Genomic DNA, 25,259 nt, shown 5'->3' with positions numbered 1-25,259 from the left:
TCTTAACCATTACTAATAGTAACCGTTTATTTTCTGGTCCAACATCATTCTAACTCTCATAAATTTTGTAATATTTCTTTAAATAGTCCTTAAATTTTTTCCATTCTTCTTCCGCTGCTTCTCTTCCCTGGTTTCGGATTCTGCTCGTCATTTCTGCCAGGCCCATGTAGTCAATCACCTTCATCTGCCATTCTTCCAGAGTGGGTAGATCTTGTGTCTTCCAGTACTTCGCAATGAGTATTCTTGCTGCTGTTGTAGCATACATAAAAAAAGTTATATCCGTCTTTAACACCCCTTGGCCGACAATACCCAAGAGAAAGGCCTCTGGTTTCTTAGGAAAGGTATATTTAAATACCTTTTTCAGTTCATTATAGATCATTTCCCAGAATGCCTTAATCTTCGGGCACGTCCACCAGAGGTGAAAGAATGAACCTTCCTTTTCCTTACATTTCCAACATTTATTATCAGGCAAATGGTAAATCTTTGCAAGCTTGACTGGGGTTATGTACCACCTATAGATCATTTTCATAATATTTTCTCTTAAGGCATTACATGCCGTAAATTTCATCCCGGTGGTCCACAACTTCTCCCAATCAGCAAACAAAATGTTATGACCAATGTCCTGAGCCCATTTAATCATACTTGATTTAACCGTTTCATCTTGTGTATTCCATTTCAGCAGCAAGTTATACATTTTTGACAAATTTCTAGTGCTGGATTCTAACAGTTCAGTCTCCAATTTTGATTTTTCCACCTGGAAGCCAATGAGCCATACATATATATACCGTATGTTTTGCTCTATAAGACTCACTTTTTCCCTCCTAAAAAGTAAGGGGTATGTGTGTGTGTCTTATGGAGCGAATGCAGGCTGCGAAGCTATCCCAGAAGCCAGAACAGCAAGAGGGATCGCTGCTTTCACTGCGCAGCGATCCCTCTTGCTGTTCTGGCTTCTGGGATTCAGAATATTTTTTTTCTTGTTTTCCTCCTCCAAAAACTAGGTGCGTCTTGTGGTCTGGTGTGTCTTATAGAGCTAAGAATACGGTATAGAGAGAGAGAGAGTTGTGTGCAAGGCTAAAACAATAGCATTCTACTGAACCGTCTTAGCTTCAATTCACAGAGCTGTAAATAAGTAAATCAGAAAAATTGGCAGGGCATGGTACGGGCTGTATATTTGGGGAGGGTGGAAACACTTGTGTGCAAATGTGTTGTGACTTTTGTTCATTTTTGCAGTGAAATGCAAGCTCTAGAACCAGTGTATGTGACTCTTGGAGACCAGCAGACCATATGGGTTTTAGACATCCATGGCAATCTGTGGTTCAGAACGGGCGTTGTTTCCAAGAAACCACAAGGGGATGATAACCACTGGTGGCAAGTAGGCATTCCTTCTTCTACTTTCAGTAAATGCAGAGGGCAAAGTACATGCTTTGCACGTGTAAGGTCCCTGATGCAATATGACCTAAAGGATCTCGGATCTGAGAAAAGCCTTGGAGAGCCACTACTGATCAGATGCTGGTCCGGTTTGCATGTCACGCTTAAGCCAAGCATGAGAAGAGATTGTGGACACTTTGATCCTCCTCCGGTCCTGCTGCTCCCCCCTCCTGTCACAGTGCTGTTCGTTGAACCGTAGTTTGGCTTAGCCAGTCGTTCAAACCCATGCTCTTGGTATGCCCCACTGCAGACAAGCCACGAGGTGTAACCATGGTTTGTTCTTGATTTACAGCTCATGGTATGTTTGCAGGAAACAAAACCGCAAGCCTGGGTTCAGATGACACACTAAGCCATGTATGTCCAACGTATTGATCGCGATTGACTCGTAGATCGTGTGATGGATCTTCATCTCAATCACCCTGCTTTGCCCGACGCCCAATCAGCTGGCTGGCCCGGAAAGGTGCAAGGCACCTCCCCCCCCAAGCCTCAGCCCCAGGCAGGGAGGCAAAGATGAGGTGTGCGGGCTCTGCACAGGGTGCATCTGTGGAGGCGCCCAGTCAGCTGGCCAGCTGGAAAAGGGAGCCGAGAGAAGGGCAGCGCATGAGAGAGACAATGACATCCCTCTCCCCACTCTCGCCAGTTCCCATGGGAAGAAAACACCCTTTCCTTCTTAGTTCTACATGGAGCTTTCCTCACCTTTCCAGCTCCAGCCTAGCTGTGTTTACTCAAAAGTAAGCTGCTCTCCCTTTTAGTTCTGCGTGGATGCTGAACTTTCCCCACCTTTCCAGCTCCACCCTATCTGTGTTTACTCAAAAGTAAGCCGCTGCCCCCCTCCCTCCCCAAGGAGCTCTTCATCGGTAAAGGGGGAATTGGACATTTTAGGGCATGTTGCCTTCCCACGTGCACCAAAGGCCCTGGGGGGTGTAATAATTTGTTATTATTTTTATTATCATCATCATAATTTATTATTTATACCCTGCCTATCTGGCTGGGTTCCCCCAGCCAAATATAATATGTTTAAGTTGAAGAATGACAGTGGGAGAGTGTGGTAGATCACTGCCAGATTTTGATACTGGATGGTGGATCGCAACCTATTGGAATTTGGATGTGCCTGCGCTAAGCCAAACTATGGCTTAGCACACCACAGCAACAGGACTGGAGGAGGAGAAAAAGCAGCCTCTATCTCCTCTCCACCCAGGACGCAGGTGGCGCTGTGGGTTAAACCACAGAGCCGAGGACTTGCCGATCAGAAGGTCGGCGGTTCGAATCCCCGCGACGGGGTGAGCTCCCGTTGCTCGGTCCCTCCTCCTGCCAACCTAGCAGCTCAAAAGCACGTCAAAGTGCAAGTAGATAAATATGTACCACTCTGGCGGGAAGGTAAATGGCGTTTCTGTGCGCTGCTCTGGTTTGCCAGAAGCAGCTTAGTCCTGCTGGCCACATGACCCGGAAGCTGTACGCCGGCTCCCTCGGCCAATAAAGCGAGATGAGCGCCGCAACCCCAGAGTCGGTCACGACTGGACCTAATGGTCAGGGGTCCCTTACCTTTATCTCTTCTCCAGGAGCCTGGTGTTCACAGTAAGGTCACAACCATACCCTACATATAAAGAACTCTTATTCATGGCTTCTCAAAGCATCCTGGGCGAGGAAGACCCATCCCAGAGAAAGTGTCTCTGGTGGCACAGGGCTGGTGCTCAGCAGCCACTTCTGATATTTTTAACTTGCTGTGAGTTTGTATAGAACTGTATTACTTAAATGACGAATTTGTTTTCTGTGCTATTTATATGCTGTTGTGCTTTTGATGTGACTATAGCGATTGTAATGTTTGCTCATTTTAAAGGCGGTTACTGTTGAGCTGCTCAATATGGTTGTCGGGAAATTGACGTACTACAAACATTGAGTCAAGTAAAAAACATCCGATCAGCCCTGGGAACTGCAGTTTTAGGGTGTCGTTGCAATTCTTGGCTCCCTCAACAAACTACAGTTCCCTAGGATTCTCTGGGGGGAAAGCCATGACTGTTAAAGTTGTTTTTGCAGGGATTGTAGTGTGGAACTGCCAACAGACATGGCTTTATATATGATTTCTCTAATAGGTTAGTTCCTAAACGCAAGATAAAGGAGTCTATCTGGTCCTGTTCCCATTAGAGCCACTGAAGAAAAAATAGAGATAAAGAACTAAACTCACATTTATCTTGCTAAGTGAGGTATCTGAGCTCCTTCCTTTTGCTAGTCGCAGTGTTCTCACAAACCTTCACTAATCTCCAGCTGTGGAGTGAGACAAATGTTACTGTTTCCTCTTTGCAAAATATCAGCCCTGTTACTCGGATTTTCTTGTCAGGTGTAGGGTTTTCTCCCTGCTCACCCCCCCCCTTGTTTTTGCACATACTTTCTCAAAAGGAACAGCTTGGCTGCTTGCCTTTGATGTAACAACCAACCCTTCCAAAGGAATTGAGGTGCCCCTTTGCAGTTTTCACTAATCTACACATTGTTCTGCTAGGATATTTCAGAGCCACCTAATTTTTTGATTAACAGCACTCCAGATTGGAGATCTATAGTGCTTGTTTCTTTGTCACTTCTCTGGTTCCGAAGCATAAAACTAAAAAGCATAAAACTAAAAACAGCTTCAAGAGCGAGGCAAGCAGAATTCAGTATTACACAAACTGCCTTCTGCCCGTCCTCACTATTTGTTGTTGCCAGTAGCCAGAATAACTGCAAATATTCAGGAAGGGCAATAACCCAATTGTACATCATATGCGGGGGGCGCTGTGGTCTAAACCACAGAGCCTAGGACTTACTGATCAGAAGGTCGGCGGTTCGAATCCCTGCGATGGGGTGAGCTCCCGTTGCTTAGTCCCTGCTCCTGCCCACCTAGCAGTTCGAAACCATGTCAAGTGCAAGTAGATAAATAGGTACCACTCCGGTGGGAAGGTAAATGGTGTTTCCATGCGCTGTTCTGGTTCGCCAGAAGTGGCTTAGTCCTGCTAGCCTGTCTGTCTGTGTACAAACGCCTGCTCCCTCGGCCTATAGAGTGAGATGAGCGCCACAACCCCCAAGTCGTCTGCGACTGGACCTAATGGTCAGGGGTCCCTTTACCTTTATGCTTTGCATGTAGAAGGTCCCGGGCTTAATCCTCTGCATTTCCAGATAGGGCTGGGAGCGACCCCCGCCTGAAACTCTGGAGAGCCGTTACCAGTCAGTGCAGACCAGCGTTCTTCAACCTGGGTCCCCAGATGTTCTTAGACTAGCACTCCCATATTCCACAGCCACCTGAGCCCAGTGGGTCAGGGATGATGGGAGTTGTAGTCCGCCAACATCTAGGAACCCGATATTGAAGAACACTAGGTAGGCAGCTTCCTATGTTTCTATTGGACACAATGCAGACAAAGTGAGGGTGGTCTTTGGTTTGGACTCAGTCTGACCCTTATGTTTCCCTCCCCTTATGGTTTTGATCTATGAGCTACTATTAAAATGAGGCTACATTTTGAATTTGATTTCTAACCTGTATTTTAAATTGGTGTTCTCGTCGTCGTCGTCCCCTTATTATGTTTTTATTGTAATTTTACTGGTGTTAGCTGCCCTGAGCCCGGCTCTGGCTGGGGAGGGTGGGGTATAAATAAAATATTATTATTATTATTATTATTATTATTATTATTATTCCCACTGATTTCAAATGTGGATTTTTCTCCTCTTGAAATCAGAGAGACTTACAAACCTCATTGATAATACATTGGGATTTTGCCTATTATCCAGTCTTATCTTTCTATTTCGCTGACCTGGTTCTTTTCATACATTTCCCCCCCCCCCCCAGGTAAGCATTACGGATTATGTAGTCTTTGACCAGAGCAGCCTTTTCCAGACCATCATCCAGGCAACCCAGACAGTAGCCACAGCAGCTCAGGCCCCCGTCGAGAAGGTGGCAGACAAACTCCGCACAGCTTTCTGGCCACAGCCGCTTCAGTGTCAGCCAAGTCTCCTCGCTGTCAGCAGCGGCGGCGTCTGGATCTCGTCGGGGAAGAACGAGTTTCACGTAGCGAAGGGAAACCTCATAGGTAGGCACGCTTTTGGTTGCTGGCTTCTGTTTGCAAAAGGCGAAGCCAGGCGGTTTGTCCACATTTAGCAGCACAACAGTGTGTCTTCATTCATGCCAACTGCTTAGAAATGGAAGACTCCCTAGAACCTCCCATGGCAGCATGTACTTGCGTTGTAATGGGATAGCTCAGTCAGTAGAGCGTGAGACTCTTAATCTCAAGGTTGTGGGTTTGAACCCCACATTGGGCGAATGATTCCTGCATTGCAGAGAGTTTGACTAGAGGACCTTCAATGTCCCTTCAAACACTAAAGTTCTGTGAGAAACGGTGGTCAACCTCTTTGGTAATTCTGCCATTCCAAAGTGGGCAAAAGCAGAAGTGGATCATTTAACACCATATTCTGAGTAATACATATTTTTGGAAACATCACTGTGAGTGGAAACTCTACTCCATATCCACAGCAATTTTCATTATATGAGAGAGATGAATGCATAGATGATGATGATGGTGATGAAGAATATTATTACAAATAATAATATTGACTAATAATAATATGACCAATAATATTAGTCACTTCTTTTTCAGAAAGGTGAACTCAGAGCAACTTACAAAAGCAAATAAAGACGTTTCTGCCTGGCACCTAAAAACAGATAGTGATGGTGATGCCAAGTGTGCCTCACAGAGCATTCCACAAACAGGGGGCCATCCCTGAGAAGGCCCGCTCTCACACCTCCCTTGGAGGGAAGGGTCTAAGATGAGAATTCCATGGTGTTTAGAATAAAAACTTGAAGCAGGAATCTCAGGAGCACCAGAAGAGTTTGGGAGAAAGCTGGCTGTTTCCATGCTAAGACTATTCCTCCTTCCTTCTCCAGGTACTTATTGGAATAACGTCGTGCCTCGCGGCACTGCTTCGGCCACAAAATGGGCGTTTGCGTTGGCTTCCGCAGCTCCAGCAAAAGAAGGTAACGTCTGTCCCGGGGCTGCCTTGCAAGTTTATTCTGCTTTTTCTGACACACCGGCGAAAGATAACAAGCTCTTTGCATCAATATACTCCATCCATTGATATTGGCAGGTTTTTCTAAGGGCATTAATGTGTACTGGACACAGGGGTGGAGGAAGGGGGTGCAGTGGGGGCGGTCCGTCCCAGGGGTCACTACTGGGGGGGGTGACAAAATGCCGGGCGGCACTCACCCCAGAGCCTGCAGCATGCCCGAGCCACACGCATCTCTCCTAGGAGTGACGTGGTTGCTTGGGCACCCGCCACCTCTCCACTGGCCGAAACGGTCCACCTGCCACCTCCCCCTCAGCTGTAGTGTGGCTGAGTGGAAGGAGGCAGGCAGACTCCTTGGAGGCCTGTGGAGCGTCCTGCCCCAGCTCGCCCCGCCCTGTGGGCAGCTGGCCCCGCCCCTGGGCGCCGAGCATGTGCCCCAGGCGCCCAATCGGCTTCCTGCGCCGCTGACTGGCAGGGCCTTGCAGAGCCAGGCAGAGGCCCAGGCCAGGTAGATAATGTGCCCCCCCTTTTTTTTACCCTGGGGATAACTGTAGTCTTATAAATAAGTATATAAATTTTTTCCACAAAAGTTATGCTGGCATATAATTTTATTTCAAGGCTTGAACCATATCTGCATATAAAGACAAAATGGAAAATATAGATATACAATAGTGCTTTTTCAAAATACATAGGGAAAAGGATTATTTTAAGTATTTACATTTAAAAATGCTTTCCTAGCTTTCTTTTCTGCAAATTCTTGAATTACGCAGGAAAAATCAAGCAACTTCGCCTTATCGTGGTTTATGTTTATCATTGCGATAAGAAAGCCAACACATCTTTAAGATACGTGTGGTTTTAATTTTTGGAAACAAGATTTCAAACAAAAACTCACCAACTTTTAACAGCATGAAAAACATGGTCCACCATCACGTTCGCGGCGCGCTGGCTGCTGGAGCCTTGGTTGCCTCCACCCACCCGGCGCCCGTTCTGCACTCCTCTGCGGAGCCAATCGCAGGCCCCGCCCTGGACGCCAGGGAAGCTTTTCTCTTGCACTGCCAGCCAGCCATGGCCCCAGGGAATCTGCCCACTGCCACCGCTGCCTTTACGCCTCTGTGTTCACCCCAGTGCATCCCCTGCGATTGTGAATATGCTGACCGAGGCCCCCTTTGGAATCGGAGGCCCGGGCCAGGTGGCCCATATGCCCCCCCCCCGTCTGGGCCTGCTGACTGGACAGAAAGGAAGGGCAGACCTGAACAATGGATTCTAACCCCATGGCTTAGCCTTTGCTCTTCACTGCGGCACAAGTAGGAAAAAGAGCACAGGTCAACTTAGCTAGCCCCATAAATAATCATTAACGTGGGCAGTTAAGATTTAAGGTTCACAAACAATTAACAAAAATGAAGCATTAAAAGCGTGTGGTCTACTTTCGGTTCACACACACAGACAGACACACGGTTTTAATTGCGCTCACTTAAGCCAAACGATGTCTGCATCTTTGATTTTCACATTGCCATGTTCCTTTTGTGGTTAAGCTGGTGCCTTGTCTGCACTGTTAACAGTTCTTTTGGTCGTGTGATGGAGTAATCCTGAACAGAGAAGGGCAGGAGGGATGTTCCACCACTTTCCCAAACCTCGCTGGCTTGCACCAGCCAGAGCAGGAGCTGTGTTGCATGTGGCGTGGGTGTTTTTCCTTCAGCCCTGATGATTAGCATGTGTTTAATTCCATCACTCCCATTATTGAAACCAATGGAGCATTGGTGAGATTATTCACAGCAGCTCCAAGCTGGCAGAGGTAGTGAGCCTAATTGCGGGTTCTCTTCGCAGGAACAAAAGAGTTTTTGGATCCAAGGCTGCCTCCAGCCCAGGCCCAGAATGCATTGCTTCAGAAATTAGCACTGGCTATTGCTGGCTGAAATACAGGCAGCAGTAGATCTGGACCCAAAGGGTTTTCTGCAGGTGTTGCAGGGGCTTCTGCCGCAGGTGTCTAGGGTGGGGGCCAGAGGGGTACTGCCATTATTAAACCATCAGTGGAGAGGCACTTCTTCCCCATCCTAACTCATTTCAGCCAGGGGTTAGGATTATTTGAGGGCAGTGATGATATGCCAAGAGTTCCTGGCTGATTAAGCAGCATAGGAAATTGTCTTCTCCTGAATCAGACAATCAAGCCCACTATTGTCACACAGCATGGCAGTGACCCTCTCCACTGAGTTCCAGGCAGGGAGTCTGTGCTTGGCCCAGAGATGCCAGGAATCTCCTGCATGCAAAGCACTATTATTATTATTATTATATTAGGTAAAGGTACCCCTGACCGTTAGGTCTAGTCGCGGACAACTCTGTGGTTGCGCGCTCATCTCACTCTATAGGCCGAGGGAGCCGGCGTTTGTCCGCAGACAGCTTCCGGGTCATGTGGCCAGCATGACTAAGCCGCTTCTGGCAAACCAGAGCAGCACAAGGAAACGCTGTTTACCTTCCCACTGGAATGGTACCTATTTATCTACTTGCATTTTGATGTGCTTTCGAACTGCTAGGTGGGCAGGAGCAGGGACCGAACAACGGGAGCTCACCCTGTTGCGGGGATTCAAACCGCCAACCTTCTGAATGGCAAGCCCTAGGCTCTGTGGTTTAGACCACAGTGCCACCCATATCCCTTATTATATTTATTTATACATACATACATACATACATACCACGCCCATCTGGCTGGGTTTCCCCAGAGTGTCTCCCAACAGAATATAAAAAACACGATAAAAGATCAAACATTAAAAACTTCCCTAAACAGGACTGCTTTCAGATGTCTTCTAAACATCAGATAGTTGTTTATTTCCTTGACATCTGGTGGCCACTACCGAGAAGGCCCTCTGCCCGGTTCCCTGTAACCTCACTTCTCGCAGGGAGGGAGCCTCCAGAAGGCCCTCGGAGCTGGACCTCAGTGTCCGGGTTGAACGATGGGGGTGGAGATGCTCCTTCAGGTGCATTAGCTCCCTGAGCAACTCTGGAAAACTCATTGTGTGTGTGTTGATTTGCCAGACATAAAAAAAAACTCGCCTCCAGTAAATGGTCTTGTGTAAAAAGTATAGCATGAAATGAAGCAAGGACATACTTAAACTGTGGAGCTCCCTACCCCAAGATGCGGTGATAGCCACGAACTTGGATGGCTTCAAAAGGAGGTTGGACAAATTCATGGAGAATAAGGCTGCCAGTGGTACTAGCTGTAGTAGCTCTACATTACCTCCAGGATCAAAAGCGGCATGTCTCTGAATACCAGTTACTGGGGAGCAGCAGTACAGCAGCAAAAGGGTATTTCTTTATGTCTGCTTCTTGGCTTCCTGAACTTGGATGGGCCTTTGGAATGATCCAGCAAGACTCTTACATTACTAAGCAGCTATCTTTCAGCCTCAGCCTTCCCATCTGCATTATGGGGATAATGCAGCCCTCCCGTACAGGGCTGTTTTGCCAAGATACTGTAAAATTTATATACTGTTTGACTGTTGAAAAAACATTAAAGCGGTTTATGTATGCAAAGTTTATTGAGCGCACGGTAGAAATAGTAATAATACAGTCATACCTCTTGTTATGTTCGGTTCAGGTTATGTTTTTTCAGGTTGTGTCCCGCGGCGACCCAGAAGTAACTGAATGGGTTACTTCCGGGTTTCGCCGCTCACGCATGCACAGATGCTCAAAATGACGTCGCGCACATGCGCAGAAGCAGCAAATCGCAGCACGCGCAGACATGGATTGCGTTCTGCTCATGTTGCAAACGGGTGTCCGGAACGGATCCCGTTCTCAACCAGAGGTACCACTGTAATAGTAATTATTTACTACAGTGGTACCTTGCAAGACGAATGCCTCGCAAGACGGAAAACTCGCAAAAAGAAAGAGTTTTCCATTTTTCAAGGTGCTTCGCCAGACGAATTTCCCTGTGGGCTTCCTTCGCAAGACGAAAGCCCATAGGGAAATCTCCGGGGACAGCGGGGAAGCGCAGCGCGTTTTCCCCACTGTCCTCGGACCTCCTCCGAAGGCTGGCGGTGGGGCGGAGAGACCTTCTACCCCCCGCCAGCCTTCGGAAGGCTGCTCCGAAGGCTGGCGGTGGGGCGGAGAGACCTCCTCCCGCCGCCAGCCTTCGGAAGGCTGCTCCGAAGGCTGGCGGTGGGGCGGAGAGACCTCCTCCCGCCGCCAGCCTTCGGAAGGCTGCTCCGAAGGCTGGCGGTGGGGCGGAGAGACCTCCTCCCGCCGCCAGCCTTCGGAAGGCTGTTCCGAAGGCTGGCGGTGGGGCGGAGAGACCTCCTCCCCCCGCCAGCCTTCGGAAGGCTGTTCCGAAGGCTGGCGGTGGGGCGGAGAGCCCTTCTCCCCGCGCCAGCCTTCGGATGGCTGTTCTGAAGGCTGGCGGTGGACCGCCAGCCTTCAGAACAGGCCCGGGGACAGAGGAGAAGCGCAACGCGCCTTCCCCTCTGTTCCCGGACCTGTCCTGAAGACTTGCGGTGGGAGGAGGGTTTTCCTTCCCACCGCCAACATTCAGAATGCTGTTCTTAATGTTGGCGGTGGGGAGGAAAAACCCTCCTCCCACCGCAAGCCCCGGGAACAGAGAAGTGCTGCACGCCTTCCCCTCTGTTCCCGGACCTGTCCTGAAGACTTGCGGTGGGAGGAGGGTTTTCCTTCCCACTGCCAACATTCAGAATGCTGTTCTGAATGTTGGCGGTGGGGAGGAAAGCCCTTCTCCTCACCGCAAGCCCCGCAAGCTCCGGGAACAGAGGAGAAGCACAGTGCGCCTTCCCCTCTGTTCCCGGACCTGTCCTGAAGGCTTGCGGTGGGGAGAAAAGCCCTTCTCCGCACCGCCAGCCCGGCAAGCGGTTTCCATAGGAATGCATTAATTGGTTTTCAATGCATTCCTATGGCAAACCGTGCTTCGCAAGACAAAAGACTCGCAAGAAGAAAAAGGTCGCGGATCGAATTAATTTCATCTTGCGAGGCACCACTGTACATTCAGTCTAGGTTTGAATACTGATACTTAGACACTGAATGGCGAAGGCTTCTGGAAAAGCAGATTTAACCATGAAAGTGTTGTCCCTTCCACAGGAAGCTTTCTGTGGTTGTGCCAAAGCAGCAAGGATCTCTTTTGCGTCAGCGACCAAAACCCGCAGTTTCATCCTTCGACTGTTCAGCTACCCCCTGATGATGAAATAGAATACTATTCAGCCTGCCAGGATGCCATATGGTGCCTGGACCACCTGGGACGAGTCTTCATAAGGACACTCTCGCCAAATTGCCCAACAGGGATGCACTGGACCAGACTGGACCTTGCCCAGTTAGGTAAGACTCCTTATGAGCTCCTTTGTCACCTGCAAATTTCCCAACTTAAACACAGACTGACGGGGAGCATTTCCTCTGCATACCTGGTGAGTATTTGAACACAAACCTGCTCTGACCCGTGACACCTGTGGATAAAGCATTAAACATGGATTTGGCTTCATAGAATTCTTTGCCATCTTAATCTCAGAGAAAGGGTAGGACAGAGAACTGCAGGGCCATTTTGACTTGGCTGGTTTTTGCTGATGGAAAGAAAAGATGATCCAGATTTTCAAAAAAGCAGAATAAAGGTGCCATCAGAGCAAGGTGTGATGTGCTCTTTGGGAGCATCCTTGTGTGGACATCCCACAGGTGCGATGGGGAACCTGTGATCCTCACATCATCCCTGACCTTTGGCCATGCTGGCTGGAGCTGATGATAGTTGGTAGTCGCAACAGTATATGGAAGGCCAGAGGTTCCCATTCCCTGCCCTACAGGATGAAGGTAGATCAAGAATTAATGCTATCCTGGCCCACAGAGGATCAGGATGTCTGCCACTTCCCTGTGGCTCTGCCCCACTTCTCCAGCTGTGATAAAACTGGAAAGGGTTTCTTCCCATATGAAGGTGTCCTGCCCACCAATATCTTGCATGCTTGTGGTGTGTTAAAGGGAAAACTGGATGAGCTCATCTTTTTTTAAAAAGAAAGCAAAAAGTCTTCTACTTGAAATGTAGATTCTACTGGAAATCAAACTCAAGGCAAGTAACACCTGATGAAATGGCATTAGCAAATAAGAGGCTTAAAATAGCATACCAATAGGTTTTGAGACGTCTCTTGCGCAGATTTCTGAGGCATAGCATTTGACGTGATCAGAGCTGCCCTGTCATATCCCGGAGTTCCAAAAAATGAAGCGGGATTCGCTTTGACAGTGTGCTAGCAAGCAGAAAGATTTGTTTCTCTGGATGAGCAATTAGCATCAGCTTTGGAGAAAGGAGGGAAAACCCAAGGTGCAATAGGAAAATAAGCCGAAAACGTTACATAAGAGAAGTGCGCATTTGGATATCGGATTGTGCTGCATATGTTAATAAGTGCCCAGCGATGCAGAGCAGGTGATATGTGACCCCTTGTTCAGAGAGCCCTGATGCTTAGCTAGATCAAAACCAACAGCTGAACCACTGAGGCCCAAAGCCACCGTGATCCAGGATGTCTGTGCCGGGAGGAGTAACAAGACTTTATTTTAAATAGCGCTGCTGAATGTCAGACCCAGAGGAGCAGCAGAATTATGCTGATGACTCTCTTCCCCACCCCACGGCTATTTTGAGCCGGGCAGGTCTTATGTAACGGTGCTAAAATAAAGATAGAAATCAAGAAGAACCTATATGAGAATAAGCTAGGAGAATTCAGGTGCTCAACACATTGGTTGTTTTAACCCATTTTGAATAAAGCCGCTTCAAATTGTCATTTTATCACTTAGCATATTGGTATCCCTTTCAACCTCTAGGGAACATTGGGACAGTTCTGAGCCGCCGCTCCCCCCCCCCATTTTCTCTGTGGTCTCTTTCTTTGACGTACAGTGGTACCTCGGGTTAAGTACTTAATTCGTTCCGGAGGTCCGTTCTTAACCTGAAACTGTTCTTAACCTGAAGCACCACTTTAGCTAATGGGGCCTCCTGCTGCCGTCGTGCCGCCGGAGGACGATTTCTGTTCTCATCCTGAAGCAAAGTTCTTAACCCAAGGTACTATTTCTGGGTTAGCGGAGTCTGTAACCTGAAGTGTATGTAACCTGAAGTGTATGTAACCTGAGGTACCACTGTACATGTGGGCTTCTCCCATTTATGCAGGAGTTTCTAGACTGCAAACTCAGGACAGAGCTGGTGCCATTTCCCTCAACTGGAGAGATTTTATCTTTGTTCTGTACATGAAGGAAGTGAGCTGAGTTCTTTTGAATACCACAAGACCAACAATGCAGATACATATCCCCCCCCCCCGATAGCTTTTCCCCTCAGTGAATCCTTTCTTTCTCTCTCTACAGACCTATTACTTAATTCAGTTTATATTTTCTTTCTTTTCTGCCACGCACCTATGGTGCGAAGGCCTTCTTTAAAAGCCACAATTGCATTAGGGATAAACCTGCATTCTGCCACGGCCATTCTGAGGAGAAGAGCACAGATTCCATTTTTGCACTCAGAGAGAGAAGCCATGGGTTTGGCTTCGCATGTTGGCCAAACATCGAGTTGTAGTCACAGTTTATCCTTGACTACAGCTCATGGTTAGAAAGGAGAGACCTTTGCCATGAGCCTCAGTTCAGACATCAACCTTAGCCCAACCTTGGCTTAGCCTAACATGGGATTTTTTAAAAAGAGAGAGAGAGAGATAGAAGATCAAAGTGACTGTGAGCTGTTCTCTGGGATCCCACACATTTGTGTGGCTGAAGTAAGAAGCCATGCTTTGTCTTGCTGTGATGTGAGAACGAAACCGTTGACAAGAGATGCAAAAAAAACCCTCCACGTCATTGCTGCTCTCCCATAGAACAGGATGCCGCTTCCAATTCTGTGATACTTGAGAACGTTAAACTACCATTGCATTCTTTTAAAGTGCCTTAAAGAACTACAAGGGAGGTGGAAATTTGCCTGTGGCTTATGTGGCAAAATGGCATGTTCCTTGCTCGTATTTTATTTTTTATTTTTAGTAAATTTTATTTTGCTTTAAACAGATACAGATAAATATAAACAACCAAAATTACAAAAGAAAAATCCTTAATAATGGAAAAGGCTAAAAAACTACAAAAAATATCAAAGTACATGGCATAGAACATAAGCCATTATGGGAAAGAAAAAAGAAAAAGGAAAGGAGAAGGAAGAAAAAAAGGGTGGAAGGGTGGAAATGAGCCAAAACACAAGAAGGCTCGTCTATGGTACGCTTCTGTCAAGGTCACAACAGATCATTATTCTTAACAATTCTCTCTGTCTGCATTCCATAGAATCCCTCATCTTGGTATCAGGGAACATTTCCCTATGCGGTATCATTCTAAACATAACCAGGTCTTTATTGATGTACCCTTATCCCCTAGATAATTATTTAAACTTCCCATTTTCTTTCACCATCTAGTTCTTAACGCAACTCAGTTTTTTAGACTTCTCTTTCTCCCCCATCCAGGTGTTTCTGCTACAAAATACAGAAGCACTAGACATGATAAGGTTGGCCTTGGTTTATAAACCGTAGGTGATTTCCCCCTTTTTCCTTGAAGTGCCTTTTTCAGTGTAAATAGCATAGCTGAAGTTTCTAGGAACAAGTGCTCTCGCTGATGGATGACTGCCTAATGACCTGAGAGAGTTGCTTCACAGCTTTACACTTTTCTATTTCAGTCCTCGGGGAAGCAGCAAAGTTATGATGCTGCCGTACGGCTGAAAATAAAAATAACCTGTTGATGGCACAGTCGTTTTTTTGGAGAAGAGCTCCTTGCTTGCGTTGCATACTAGAAATGAAAGCAGGCTAACTCTGAAATACTTGTTCCATAGTTCGGCAGCCACTGTTTGCTAGTAACATTTGGAATGTTAAGCGCTAACATGTATTTATAGACCTGGTCTGTAAGCACGACTGGCTCCCTGGGAGAGTTCACTTGAGGTCATGTGAAAAGTTGCATCTCTAGTTTAGACCAATCGCATTGCATGAAGGGTCCCGCCCCCACCCCCACCTGTTCCTCTTTGAAAATCATCGTTTTAAATGTCAGTGATTTGTGGACTACACTGTGTCCTGTTATCCTAAGGCACTTCATAGAAGGGACCACAAGAGTCATCTGGTTCAATCTCCTGCAATGCAGGAACATCTTTTGGGCCATTGTGGGGCTCGATCCTGGAAATAAGAGTCTTATGCTGTACCCAGTGAGCTATCCCGCAAACCAGCTTCAGTGTTGGTGCTCACCTTTAAAGCCGTAAACGGCCTTGGTCCAGTATATCTGAAGGATCGCATCCATCCCCATCGTTCTGCCTGGACACTGAGGTCCAGCGCTGAGGGCCTTCTGGCAGCTCCCTCACTGCGAGAAGCAAAGCTACAGGGAACAAGGCAGAGGGCCTTCTCGGTAGTGGCGCCCTCCCATCAGATGTCAAAGAGATAAACAACTACCTGACATTTAGAAGACATCTGAAGGCAGCCCTCTTTAGGGAAGTTTTTAATGTGTGACATTTTAATGTATTTTTAATCTTTGTTGGAAGCCGTCCACAGTGGCTGGGGAAACCCAGCCAGATGGGCGGGGTATAAATAATAAATTATTATTATGATGATGAAAAGGACTCGCTAAACAAGCAGAATCAACATCTTACATTGCACCTGCCACCAACCAGCTGTCCTATTTGTTTTGCATTGCTAACATAGTGAAATGTTCTGTGCCCTCCTTAGGGTAGACATAGTATTCTCTTGTGTAAATGATTCAGTTCAGGTGAATTCTCCCAAGTAGTGGCTACATATGGGGTGGGGGCGAGGGAGCCAGTGGGTCCTTCTTGCCCGTCTTGCACTCAGACTCTGCAAAAGTCAATGCAGGGCTCTAACATCTGCACGCGGGTCACAAGTCTGAAATCTTGCAAGCACAAGTCCAACTCGTTCTGTCCGTTTCCTGGATGGCGCACAAGATGTCAGCCATGCAGTTCAGGCCTGGATTTTCTGCTGAGAGGGTCCATATTCTCACATACATCCAGTGAGAGGTAATCTGTAGAGTTGGAAGGGACCCAAGGGTCATCTATTCCAATCCCCTGCAGTGCAGGAATCTCAACTAGATCATGCATGACAGGTGGCCATGCAACCTCTGCTTAAGAAGAACCTCCAAGGAAAGAGTTCACCGCCCATCGTTTTTCTTTGTAGTCTTAAGTGTCCATGAGAGACTCTGATTTTTTTTATTGCAATGGCAGCATTGGGGGAAGGGGTTTCCAGCCCTCCCCTCTCCCCTTGCACCGCTGTCTTCGTGGTCTGACTCCCTTCCTCCTGAAGCTGATTTAGGGGGAAACGAAGGGGGAAACGCAGAGTTTCCAAGCACGATTCAAAGTGTTGGTGCTGACCTTTAAAGCCCTAAACGGCCTCGGTCCTGTATACCTGAAGGAGCGTCTCCACCCCCATCGTTCAGCCCGGACACTGAGATCCAGCGCAGAGGGCCTTCTGGCGGTTCCCTCATTGCGAGAAGTGAGGCTACAGGGAACCAGACAGAGGGCCTTCTCGGTAGTGGCACCCGCCCTGTGGGACGCCCTCCCATCAGATGCCAAAGAGATAAATAATTACCTGACATTCAGAAGACATCTTAAGGGAAGTTTTTAATATGTAATGCTGTACTGTTTTTAACACTGATTGGGAGCCGCCCAGAGTGGCTGGGGAAACTCAGCCAGATGGGCGGGGTATAAATAATAAATTATTCTTATTCTTATTCTTATTCTTATTCTTATTCTTATTCTTATTCTTATTATTAGAGTAGCTTTGTAGCTCGACCCTAACTAGCGTCATAAATCAGAACTGAAGATGGCTGGTTGAATGACTGGATGCCCCTCTTCCTCTCTTTTTTCAATTAGGTGCTGTGAAACTTAAAAGTTTGGCATGTGGCAAACAGCACATCTGGGCCTGTGACAGCAGTGGCGGAATCTACTTCCGGGTCGGGACACAGCCGCTGAACCCCAGTTTGATGCTGCCTGCATGGATCATGATTGAGCCACCAATCCAGGTAGAAAAACAAGTTGCCTTGTTTTTAATTCAAAACCATCAGAATGCCTATATCCAACTGTAAAAGCATGTAAACGTAATAGGCTGTATGGTAACAACTGCAAAGTTGTTTGCTAGAAACTACTTCTGAAAAATTAGATACAACTTCTCATAGTGTCAAAATCAACATTGTGACATAATATATTAAAATGTAGCTTATTCAGTTGACAACCAAGTCCAGTACAGTGGTACCTCGGGTTACATACGCTTCAGGTTATATACGCTTCAGGTTATATACGCTTCAGGTAACAGACTCTGCTAACCCAGAAATATTACCTCAGGTTAAGAACTTTGCTTCAGGATGAGAACAGAAATCGTGCCGCCGCGGCAGCGGGAGGCCCCATTAGCTAAAGTGGTGCTTCAGGTTAAGAACAGTTTCAGGTTAAGACCTCGGGAATGAATTAAGTACTTAACCCGAGGTACCACTGTATGTACAAAATACAAATCCTATTTTGTCAGTGCCATAATACATTCATTTCTAATTTCTTCATCTTGTATTTTACCTTGACTGAGAACCTGTTACAAATAAGTTCCATGTAGCTGTTATATACAGTACTGAACTATGCACGGCTGATGAAGCCCCTTCGGGCGAAACGGGAATATCCAGGAATCCTGCCTGTGCCAGCATCTACCAGTGCTAGTTTCTTTCTTCATTAGACACTTAGAAGATTATTTCATGTCACTCTTCTAAGGAATACGTCAGACAGAAAAATACAAGAGAAGATGAAGAAATCAGAAATGAATGTATTACAGCACTGACAAAATAGGATTTGTATTTTGTACATACTGTGCTTGGTTGTCAACTGAATAAGCTACATTTTAATATATTATGTCACGATGTTGATCTTGTTTTTAATTCAGCCACTAATCTTTAGGCCTTCTGACATGAAAAGATCCCAATTGTTCAGTGGCGGCAAGTGAAGATTCTCAGGTCTGGGAGTGCTGTGGGGCAGGAGGGAGGGCTCAGCTATGGACTTAAGGCTGTCATAGACTTGGTAATATTTAGTAGAAGATTGAGATGCCAGAATGAACCCTGGTGTGCATGGTCAGAGCACCATTCTGTCTTTCCAGCATAGATCCTAGCTGAATTCCTGCATCTGTTTTTGAAGTGGACGGTGGGGTAGCCTTTAATGGGGGGAAACTGGACTTTTGTAGCTGGAGGTGAACTTGATACTAATAATCTTTTCCAACCTGGTTTCTCCTCCTGTCTTGATATCCCATTCCCCCCCCCAAAAAAACTGGAAATTCTTCCTTTCTTGCCAAACATCAGCAATGCAAGCCTAATGCAGTTGATCTCAAAAAGCAAAAAATTTGGGCTATTCCCCGCCCCCAACCTTCCAGAGAAGTAATCTCTTGGTTACGTAATAGCATCTGGGAGAATTCCAGTTCATTAGCCCAAATGGGTATAAGAAAATGTAAAAAAGTGCAACTTCATATCGCCTAACGCCCCAAAGCCCAGCTCAAATCTAGCTTTCGGCCAACAGATGTTAGCAGGCGAGTGTCTTCTTAGCAAGTCATTCAGCAAGCTTTGCAGAACCCCAGTTAATGTCATTTGGGCTGCACTTCACTTACTTGACCTAGGAGGTTACGTTACATCTTGTTCACAGCAATGGGCAAAAGAAGGAATGGCACAGAGCAGGAAGGGAGGGTGAGACAGAGGGGTGTTGCCAAGGCTTTCAGTGGCTTCAGGTACAACCCTGCTCTCAGAATACAGCCTCTGCCATCAGTGAGGCAGGACAGCCTGATCCTTCAGCCAGACAGAATAATTTGCTGTTCCTCAGAACTCGTGAGTCATGAAATTTGCCTGCAAGTGGCTGAATTTTCATCTTTAGCTGCACCGCTTGTGTAACACTCCAAAATTCTAGGGCAACACGACTTCTGTCAGGGTTGATACGGATCATAAATCTGTCGCCTAAAATAACATCGCCTTTCTTGGATTTTCGCCGGCGATTTGAGTAACTAGACCTTACCTCTCCTTGTGAATCTGAGCCTTGGCTTTAAATGCTGGCTTATAACTGATAAATGTGCACATGCTCCTTTCATCGTGTTCTCTCCGCAGCTTGTGGGATGACTCCCGACCCCTCTCATGTGAAAGCAGATCGGCTGTTTACCATCCTGTTTTTCTGTTTGCTGAGCCGAGATCAGCGGTCAGCAAAATGACAGGCCGGGGAGCTATTAAAATAGGGAACAGTTGTTTATCAAAACATAGCCTGTTCTGCTCTGGACTTCTAACAGTATACAAACAAGCTGTCAGAATGCCCTTTTGCTCTGTGAGAAGTGCACTTTTAAATCTCTTGTCAGGTTTGAGAAAAAGTCTGTTCTCTGCTCCGGCATTTGAGCATCCCAGAAGTAAATCCATTGTCTCTTTGTTTTCATTCATCACAATGGCATTTCTATACTTTTACTATGTAAATCAGATTTTGTTCAACTTATAAATATTAGGGGTCTGGGGGGGTGTATTTACAGCACACTCTTGTTGGGTAGAATGAAGTTCTTTTTGTTTTATTCCTTTAGCAATTCTAGTAATCTGTAGCCATAATAGATGGGGAGAGTAGTAGGAGTAATAATAATAATAATCACCATCATATTCATCAGGGGAAAAAATGCACTGGGTGATCTGATTCTGATGATGTTAGTATATGATTGTGTTTAGTTCCCAGTGCATTTTAATGGGATGTCTGATCCTGATGATCACAGCATAAAATTGCAATACAAAAAGCACAAAATGCATGATAAAAAAAGAATATAATCAAACCAATAACCCTCTCCCCTCCCGGAACACATTTAAAAGGGCATTGAATGTCAATCAGCCAAAGGCCTGGTTGAAGAGGAACGTTTTCACCTGGCGCCTAAAGGTGTCTAATGATGCTTCCATGATATGGTCGTTTCATGTTTTTGAATGTGTTTCTTCACTTTTATGGCCTTGGGTTCTGAGTTTAACCTGAGGGAAGTTTGCAGAAGTTTCCAATTCCTGCAGCTACCTGGATCCCTCCCTCAGAGCTCCTCCAGGTGGGACGGTGGGAGAGGGTCTCCTGAAGACTTTCCTTCCAAGAACATCCTTAGATTGATTTATCTTTGCATCCGATAATTTCCGCCCCCGTGTCAGGACTGGTCGTCTTCAGATCACCACACAAATGCTTCTTGTTCTTTTATAAAACTTTTTATTGCGTATTAACAAAACATTCTTATAAACGGTTCTTAAATATTATTCCTCAGAGTCACTTCTTTCAGATACCTTCTGAGCTCTGCTTCTCCAAGACCAGCCACTCTCAAAATGGCGAAGGCGCCTTTCCCTTCGTTTTCCCGCTCTTTTTTCTAACCTCCTGGCTAGAGCTGGCTTGTATCTCCCCTCCTCCGAATCTGAGCTAGAACTGAACCCTTGCCTTTCCTGGGAACAGCCGGTCCCTCCCTGTTGTTCCTCTTGCTCCCTTCTCTTCAATTCACTGCTCTCCTCCCCCCCTTGGGGAATGCTTTCTCCCTCTGGGAAACTGGAATCTTCTAACTCTAACTCTTCCCTGACACCCCGCTTGTCTCTCAGTGCTGTGCTTAAGTCAGAAAATGTGCACTATTTAGTATGGCAAGAGAGAGACATGCATCTGTAAAACTGTTCTTCAATGACTCATCCCTGTTTTATCAAGGGCTCATGTGGATATCTGTTGTTGTTGTTATTGTTGTTGTTGTTGTTGTTGTTGTTGTTGTTTTATGCATTGCCTTCGACGTGAAGGACCCTAGGCGACTTGCATAGAAAGAAAGCCCACTGCGTTTTGGTGCCTAGGCAGCACATCTAACTATTACTTCCCATGATGGTAAAAATGAAATAATAAACAACTTAATTCACAATTAGCTTCTCTTGCTCCATCCTGCTGAAAGCTAAGACTGACTCCGGCTTTAAAGAGAGAGAGGCAAGATAATAAAACAAGTGTTGCCTTGTTCATGCAGGGTGGGCGGTTTATCCTAATTTTGGTGTTGGAATATGTTTTTTGTAGCTTTTTTCGTTTCCTACTGTGCCTCAGGTGCAGGAGGCGGGAGGTGGTGGCTCAAGTAAGAGAAAAGGGAACAGCTGATGGGTGATCCACTCTTTCCAATTCTCAGGTGTTCTTGATCTTTATCTCAGATGACACAGGGAATGTAAACACTGCTGTAAATAAACAGCAGCAGCTTGAAAGGGGATCCAGGAGAGATGCTTAACTAAACTGGAGTGTGAGTGAGCAAGGTGACTCATGTGGGCCTCTTGCATTTGGAATTTCTTAAGGCATTGGGGGATTCTGTGCCATGACTCTGATGATGAAACATCCCATCAGTACCTACTAGAGTAGACAGTTGACAGGTATTTTAGCTCCTCACCCTGTACCAAAAAAAGCCATATCTACAAAAGGAGTGAGAAAGTGAACTCTATTTAGAGCCAGTATGGTTTAGTGGATGAAAGACCCCTGTTCAAATTCACACTAGGCCACAAAGGTTACTGGCATAACTTTGATCCAGTCGCTATCTTTCTTGCCCAGCCCGCCCTCGCAAGGTTGCTGTGAGGATGCAAAGGAGATGGGATGGAAGCACCCTCGCTAGAAAGGAGTGCAATAAAAATTTGAGGAGTAATCACATGAATATTGAACTGTTAGAGCATAACATAAAAGGGTAAAGGGACCCCTCACCTTAGGTCCAGTCGCAGGCGACTCTGGGATTGCGGCGCTCATCTTGCTTTACTGGCTGGGGGTGCCAGCATACAGCTTCCAGGTCAGCCGCTTCTGGCGAACCAGAGCATCACATGGAAACGCCGTTTCCCGCCAGAGCAGTACCTATTTATCTACTTGCACTTTGACATGCTTTCAAACTGCTAGGTTGGCAGGAGCAGGGACCGAGCAACGGGAGCTCACCCTGTTGCGGGGATTCGAACCACCAACCTTCTGATCGGCAAGTCCTAGGCTCTGTGGTTTAACCCACAGTGCCACCCGCGTCCCTGCCAGTCCCTGCCGCGGCCTAGCCCTATCAATTGCCCAGAAATGGAGCAGCTGCAGAGAGCTTGCTTCGTTCTTCCTTGCCAGAAAGCAGGAGTGCCTGGGTGTTGCTGTTTTCCCCTCCTTCCTCCCAGTCACTTTCTCCTTTTGTGCCATGTCTTCTGTATTGCACAAGGAGCATGGAATCGCAGAATTGTAGAGTTGGAAGGGACCCCCGAGGGCCATCTAGTCCAACCCCTGCAATGCAGGAATCTTTTGCCCAGCATAGGGCTCGAACCCACAACCCTGAAAAATTAAGAGTCTCGTGCTCTACCGACTGAGCCATCATCTTGTTAATGATCATTGTAACCCCTTTCTGGAGACCTTTTCATCTGGAGAGCAGGGTAAAAATACTTCCAATAATAATAATTAATAATTGCCTTTAGGTCAAGGAATATATGGGCTTTAAAAATATTATTTTAATAGAGTGGAGTGGGCACAGGAGAAGGTGCATGCAGCAGAGCAGAGTGTGGATCTGTTTAAGGGTTTTCAGAGGACACCCACGTGTCTGCCTAAGCACATGTTCAAACTTGCAGCACTAAATTTTCCTCCAGGCGCCCAGTTGTACTTTTGGGAACGAAGCTTGTAAAATGAGATTGCAGGATAAAGGTGAGCGATGGGCCCTGCTCACGCATCCTGCCTCGAGTGATTCCCAGTGCAGCCCCTGTTTGGTGGTCTCTTTGAGACGAGGAGCCTTTGGATGAAGGGCTAGCTCATCTTGCTTGTGCCACCCACATTTGATTGCTTTTTCATTCCTTCTTTCTCTCTCTCATTTTTGCTCACTTCCCTTTTTATCTTTCAAGTCTTCTTTTCATAACATGTGTGTTGGGGATGCACGAATGGCTTATTAAAGGCTGGAAAGGATTTCTAAATAATTATCCTGAGTTTGGAGTGATAAAAGTACTGTTTCTGAACACTTACGGGCAGGATTTGCCTGTGCAAGGACATCTGATTGCACAACAGGGCTCCCCTACCTTCTCCTGCCCCCCATGCATGCCCTGGTTCTCCCAGAATAATATGGTTGGCGGGGCGGGGGGTGTTTCTATATTATATATTTTGTCATCTCATTTTTCTGTTGCAAACCGCCCTGTGTTCTTCGAACGAAGGGTGGTATACATCAGGGGTAGCAACCTAAGGCCCATGGGCCACAAGCAGCCCACAGGGGTCATTTAACTGGCCCACAAGCCGCCCGCTTGGCAAGTCCCCGCATTCTGTTCTAAACCAGCGCAGCATGGGGACTCGCTTCCATAGCACCGGAAATTGATTCTGCGCAGATGCCAGAAATCGTGTGCATGTGCGCACTCCAGCCCACGGAGGGATCTCCGCTGGAGTGAACTGGCCCAGGCGAGGTAAACCTTGCTGACCCCTGGTATACATAGAACCATAGACTTGTTGGAAGGGAACCCCAGGGGTCTTCTAGTCCAACCCCCTGCAATGCAGGAATCCTCCCCACAGCCGTCCCTGGGTGGACTCAAAGCACCAACTTTCTGGTTAGCAGCCAGATGCACTGACCCATTGTGCCACTGGGACACACATTTAATAATACAGTCATACCTTGGATTACTGGAGCTTCAGGTTGCGCCTTTTCGGGTTACGGACACACCAAAACCCGAAAGTACCGGAACGGGTTACTTCCGGGTTTCGGCACTCGCACATGCGCAGAAGCACTAAATTGCGCTTTGTGCATGCGCAGAAGCGCCGAATCACAACCCACGCGTGCACAGACACGACGCTGAGGGTTGCAAACGTGCCTCCTGCACAGATCACGTTCACAACCCGAGCATCCACTGTAGTAATAATAATAATAATAATAATAATAATAATAATAATAATAATAATAAATAATCTGCAATGCTTGCACAGGTGGAACAGCAGGAGCGCAGTGTTCAGTTCCACCCTTTATCCTCCAAGTTGATGAGGCTCGTTTGACATCACCATGAAACAGAGCCTTTAGTCTCATCGGCCCAGTCCTATGGGATGCTCGTCCAGCAGAGATTCAGCAGGTGTTTTCTGCCTAAACTTTCACATATTTGCGGGGGAACGTTTTCTGTGCCGCCAGGCTTACGCAGACAATTAAGAAACTATTTCCTGTAATAGTTAGCTGATGATCCGCTACCTTAAATTTTGTCCGCGGTGTGTGTGTGTGTGTGTGTGTAATGCTTGTGAACCGCTTTGATATTTTTTATGATGCAGTATACAAGTATTTTTTTTCCATAAATGCAATAGGTTTATAGTCTAAGCAACAGCATCTGGTGCATTTAAAAGCTAGCAGGTTTTTTTGTGGCTTTTGCGAACTAAAGCCTAGTTCGTCAGATGCCTAAACCATTGGCAAAGAGCGGCACGGTGCTTGACTTTGCTGCAGGGCTAAGATTCAGCAACCACATAACCGGAGTCTTAAAATTCAGCCTTGGATTTAAAAAAAGAGTCTGGCTTGCATTCCATATTACTGGCCAACATGCATGTGGGGAATATGTGATTTGGAGTGGGGGGGGGGACAGAGGAAGGAGGACAAAACATAAAAGTAACTGTTTGACCCATAAAGAAAAATCTCCTAAGTTGGCTGCTAATGTGTAATGAGTAAAAGATCCCTTGCAATACCCAACAGCTATTCCTTCATGTTTGTTATTGTTTCTGTTGGTGTTCGGAAGGCATTTCACAGCTCATACTCAACCGTGCAGTTACACAAGACTGGGGGAGGCATTGTGTGGGTGTGGGACTCTGAAGAGCCTCATACAAAACTCTCCTGCTCGACTTCCTATGTGCAGCAACGTGCTTGCTATCTGCCTGTCCAGCTTACTGTGGGTGC

At 46.7% G+C, this 25,259-nt stretch overlaps 1 protein-coding gene across 4 annotated transcripts in view; it reads left to right on the top strand.

The window, feature by feature from the left end:
- TECPR2 (tectonin beta-propeller repeat containing 2) overlaps positions 1–25,259 on the top strand; it is a 54,931-nt gene that overhangs the window by 23,303 nt on the left and 6,369 nt on the right. For 3 of the 4 annotated variants that reach the window (XM_053369681.1, XM_053369596.1, XM_053369757.1), the window contains 5 exons: positions 1,231–1,372; positions 5,234–5,474; positions 6,326–6,415; positions 11,518–11,751; positions 17,276–17,424. In XM_053369681.1, coding sequence (XP_053225656.1) covers positions 1,231–1,372; positions 5,234–5,474; positions 6,326–6,415; positions 11,518–11,751; positions 17,276–17,424 — 856 coding nt within the window. The remainder of the gene's footprint in view (positions 1–1,230; positions 1,373–5,233; positions 5,475–6,325; positions 6,416–11,517; positions 11,752–17,275; positions 17,425–25,259) is intronic. The other variant, XM_053369823.1, reaches the window with a different exon arrangement.

Source organism: Podarcis raffonei, chromosome 1 (genome assembly GCF_027172205.1).
Source record: "Podarcis raffonei isolate rPodRaf1 chromosome 1, rPodRaf1.pri, whole genome shotgun sequence".
NCBI lineage: Eukaryota > Metazoa > Chordata > Lepidosauria > Squamata > Lacertidae > Podarcis > Podarcis raffonei.
The sequence above is the reverse complement of the archived record's forward strand: the minus strand, read 5'-3'. Positions and strand labels throughout refer to the sequence as shown.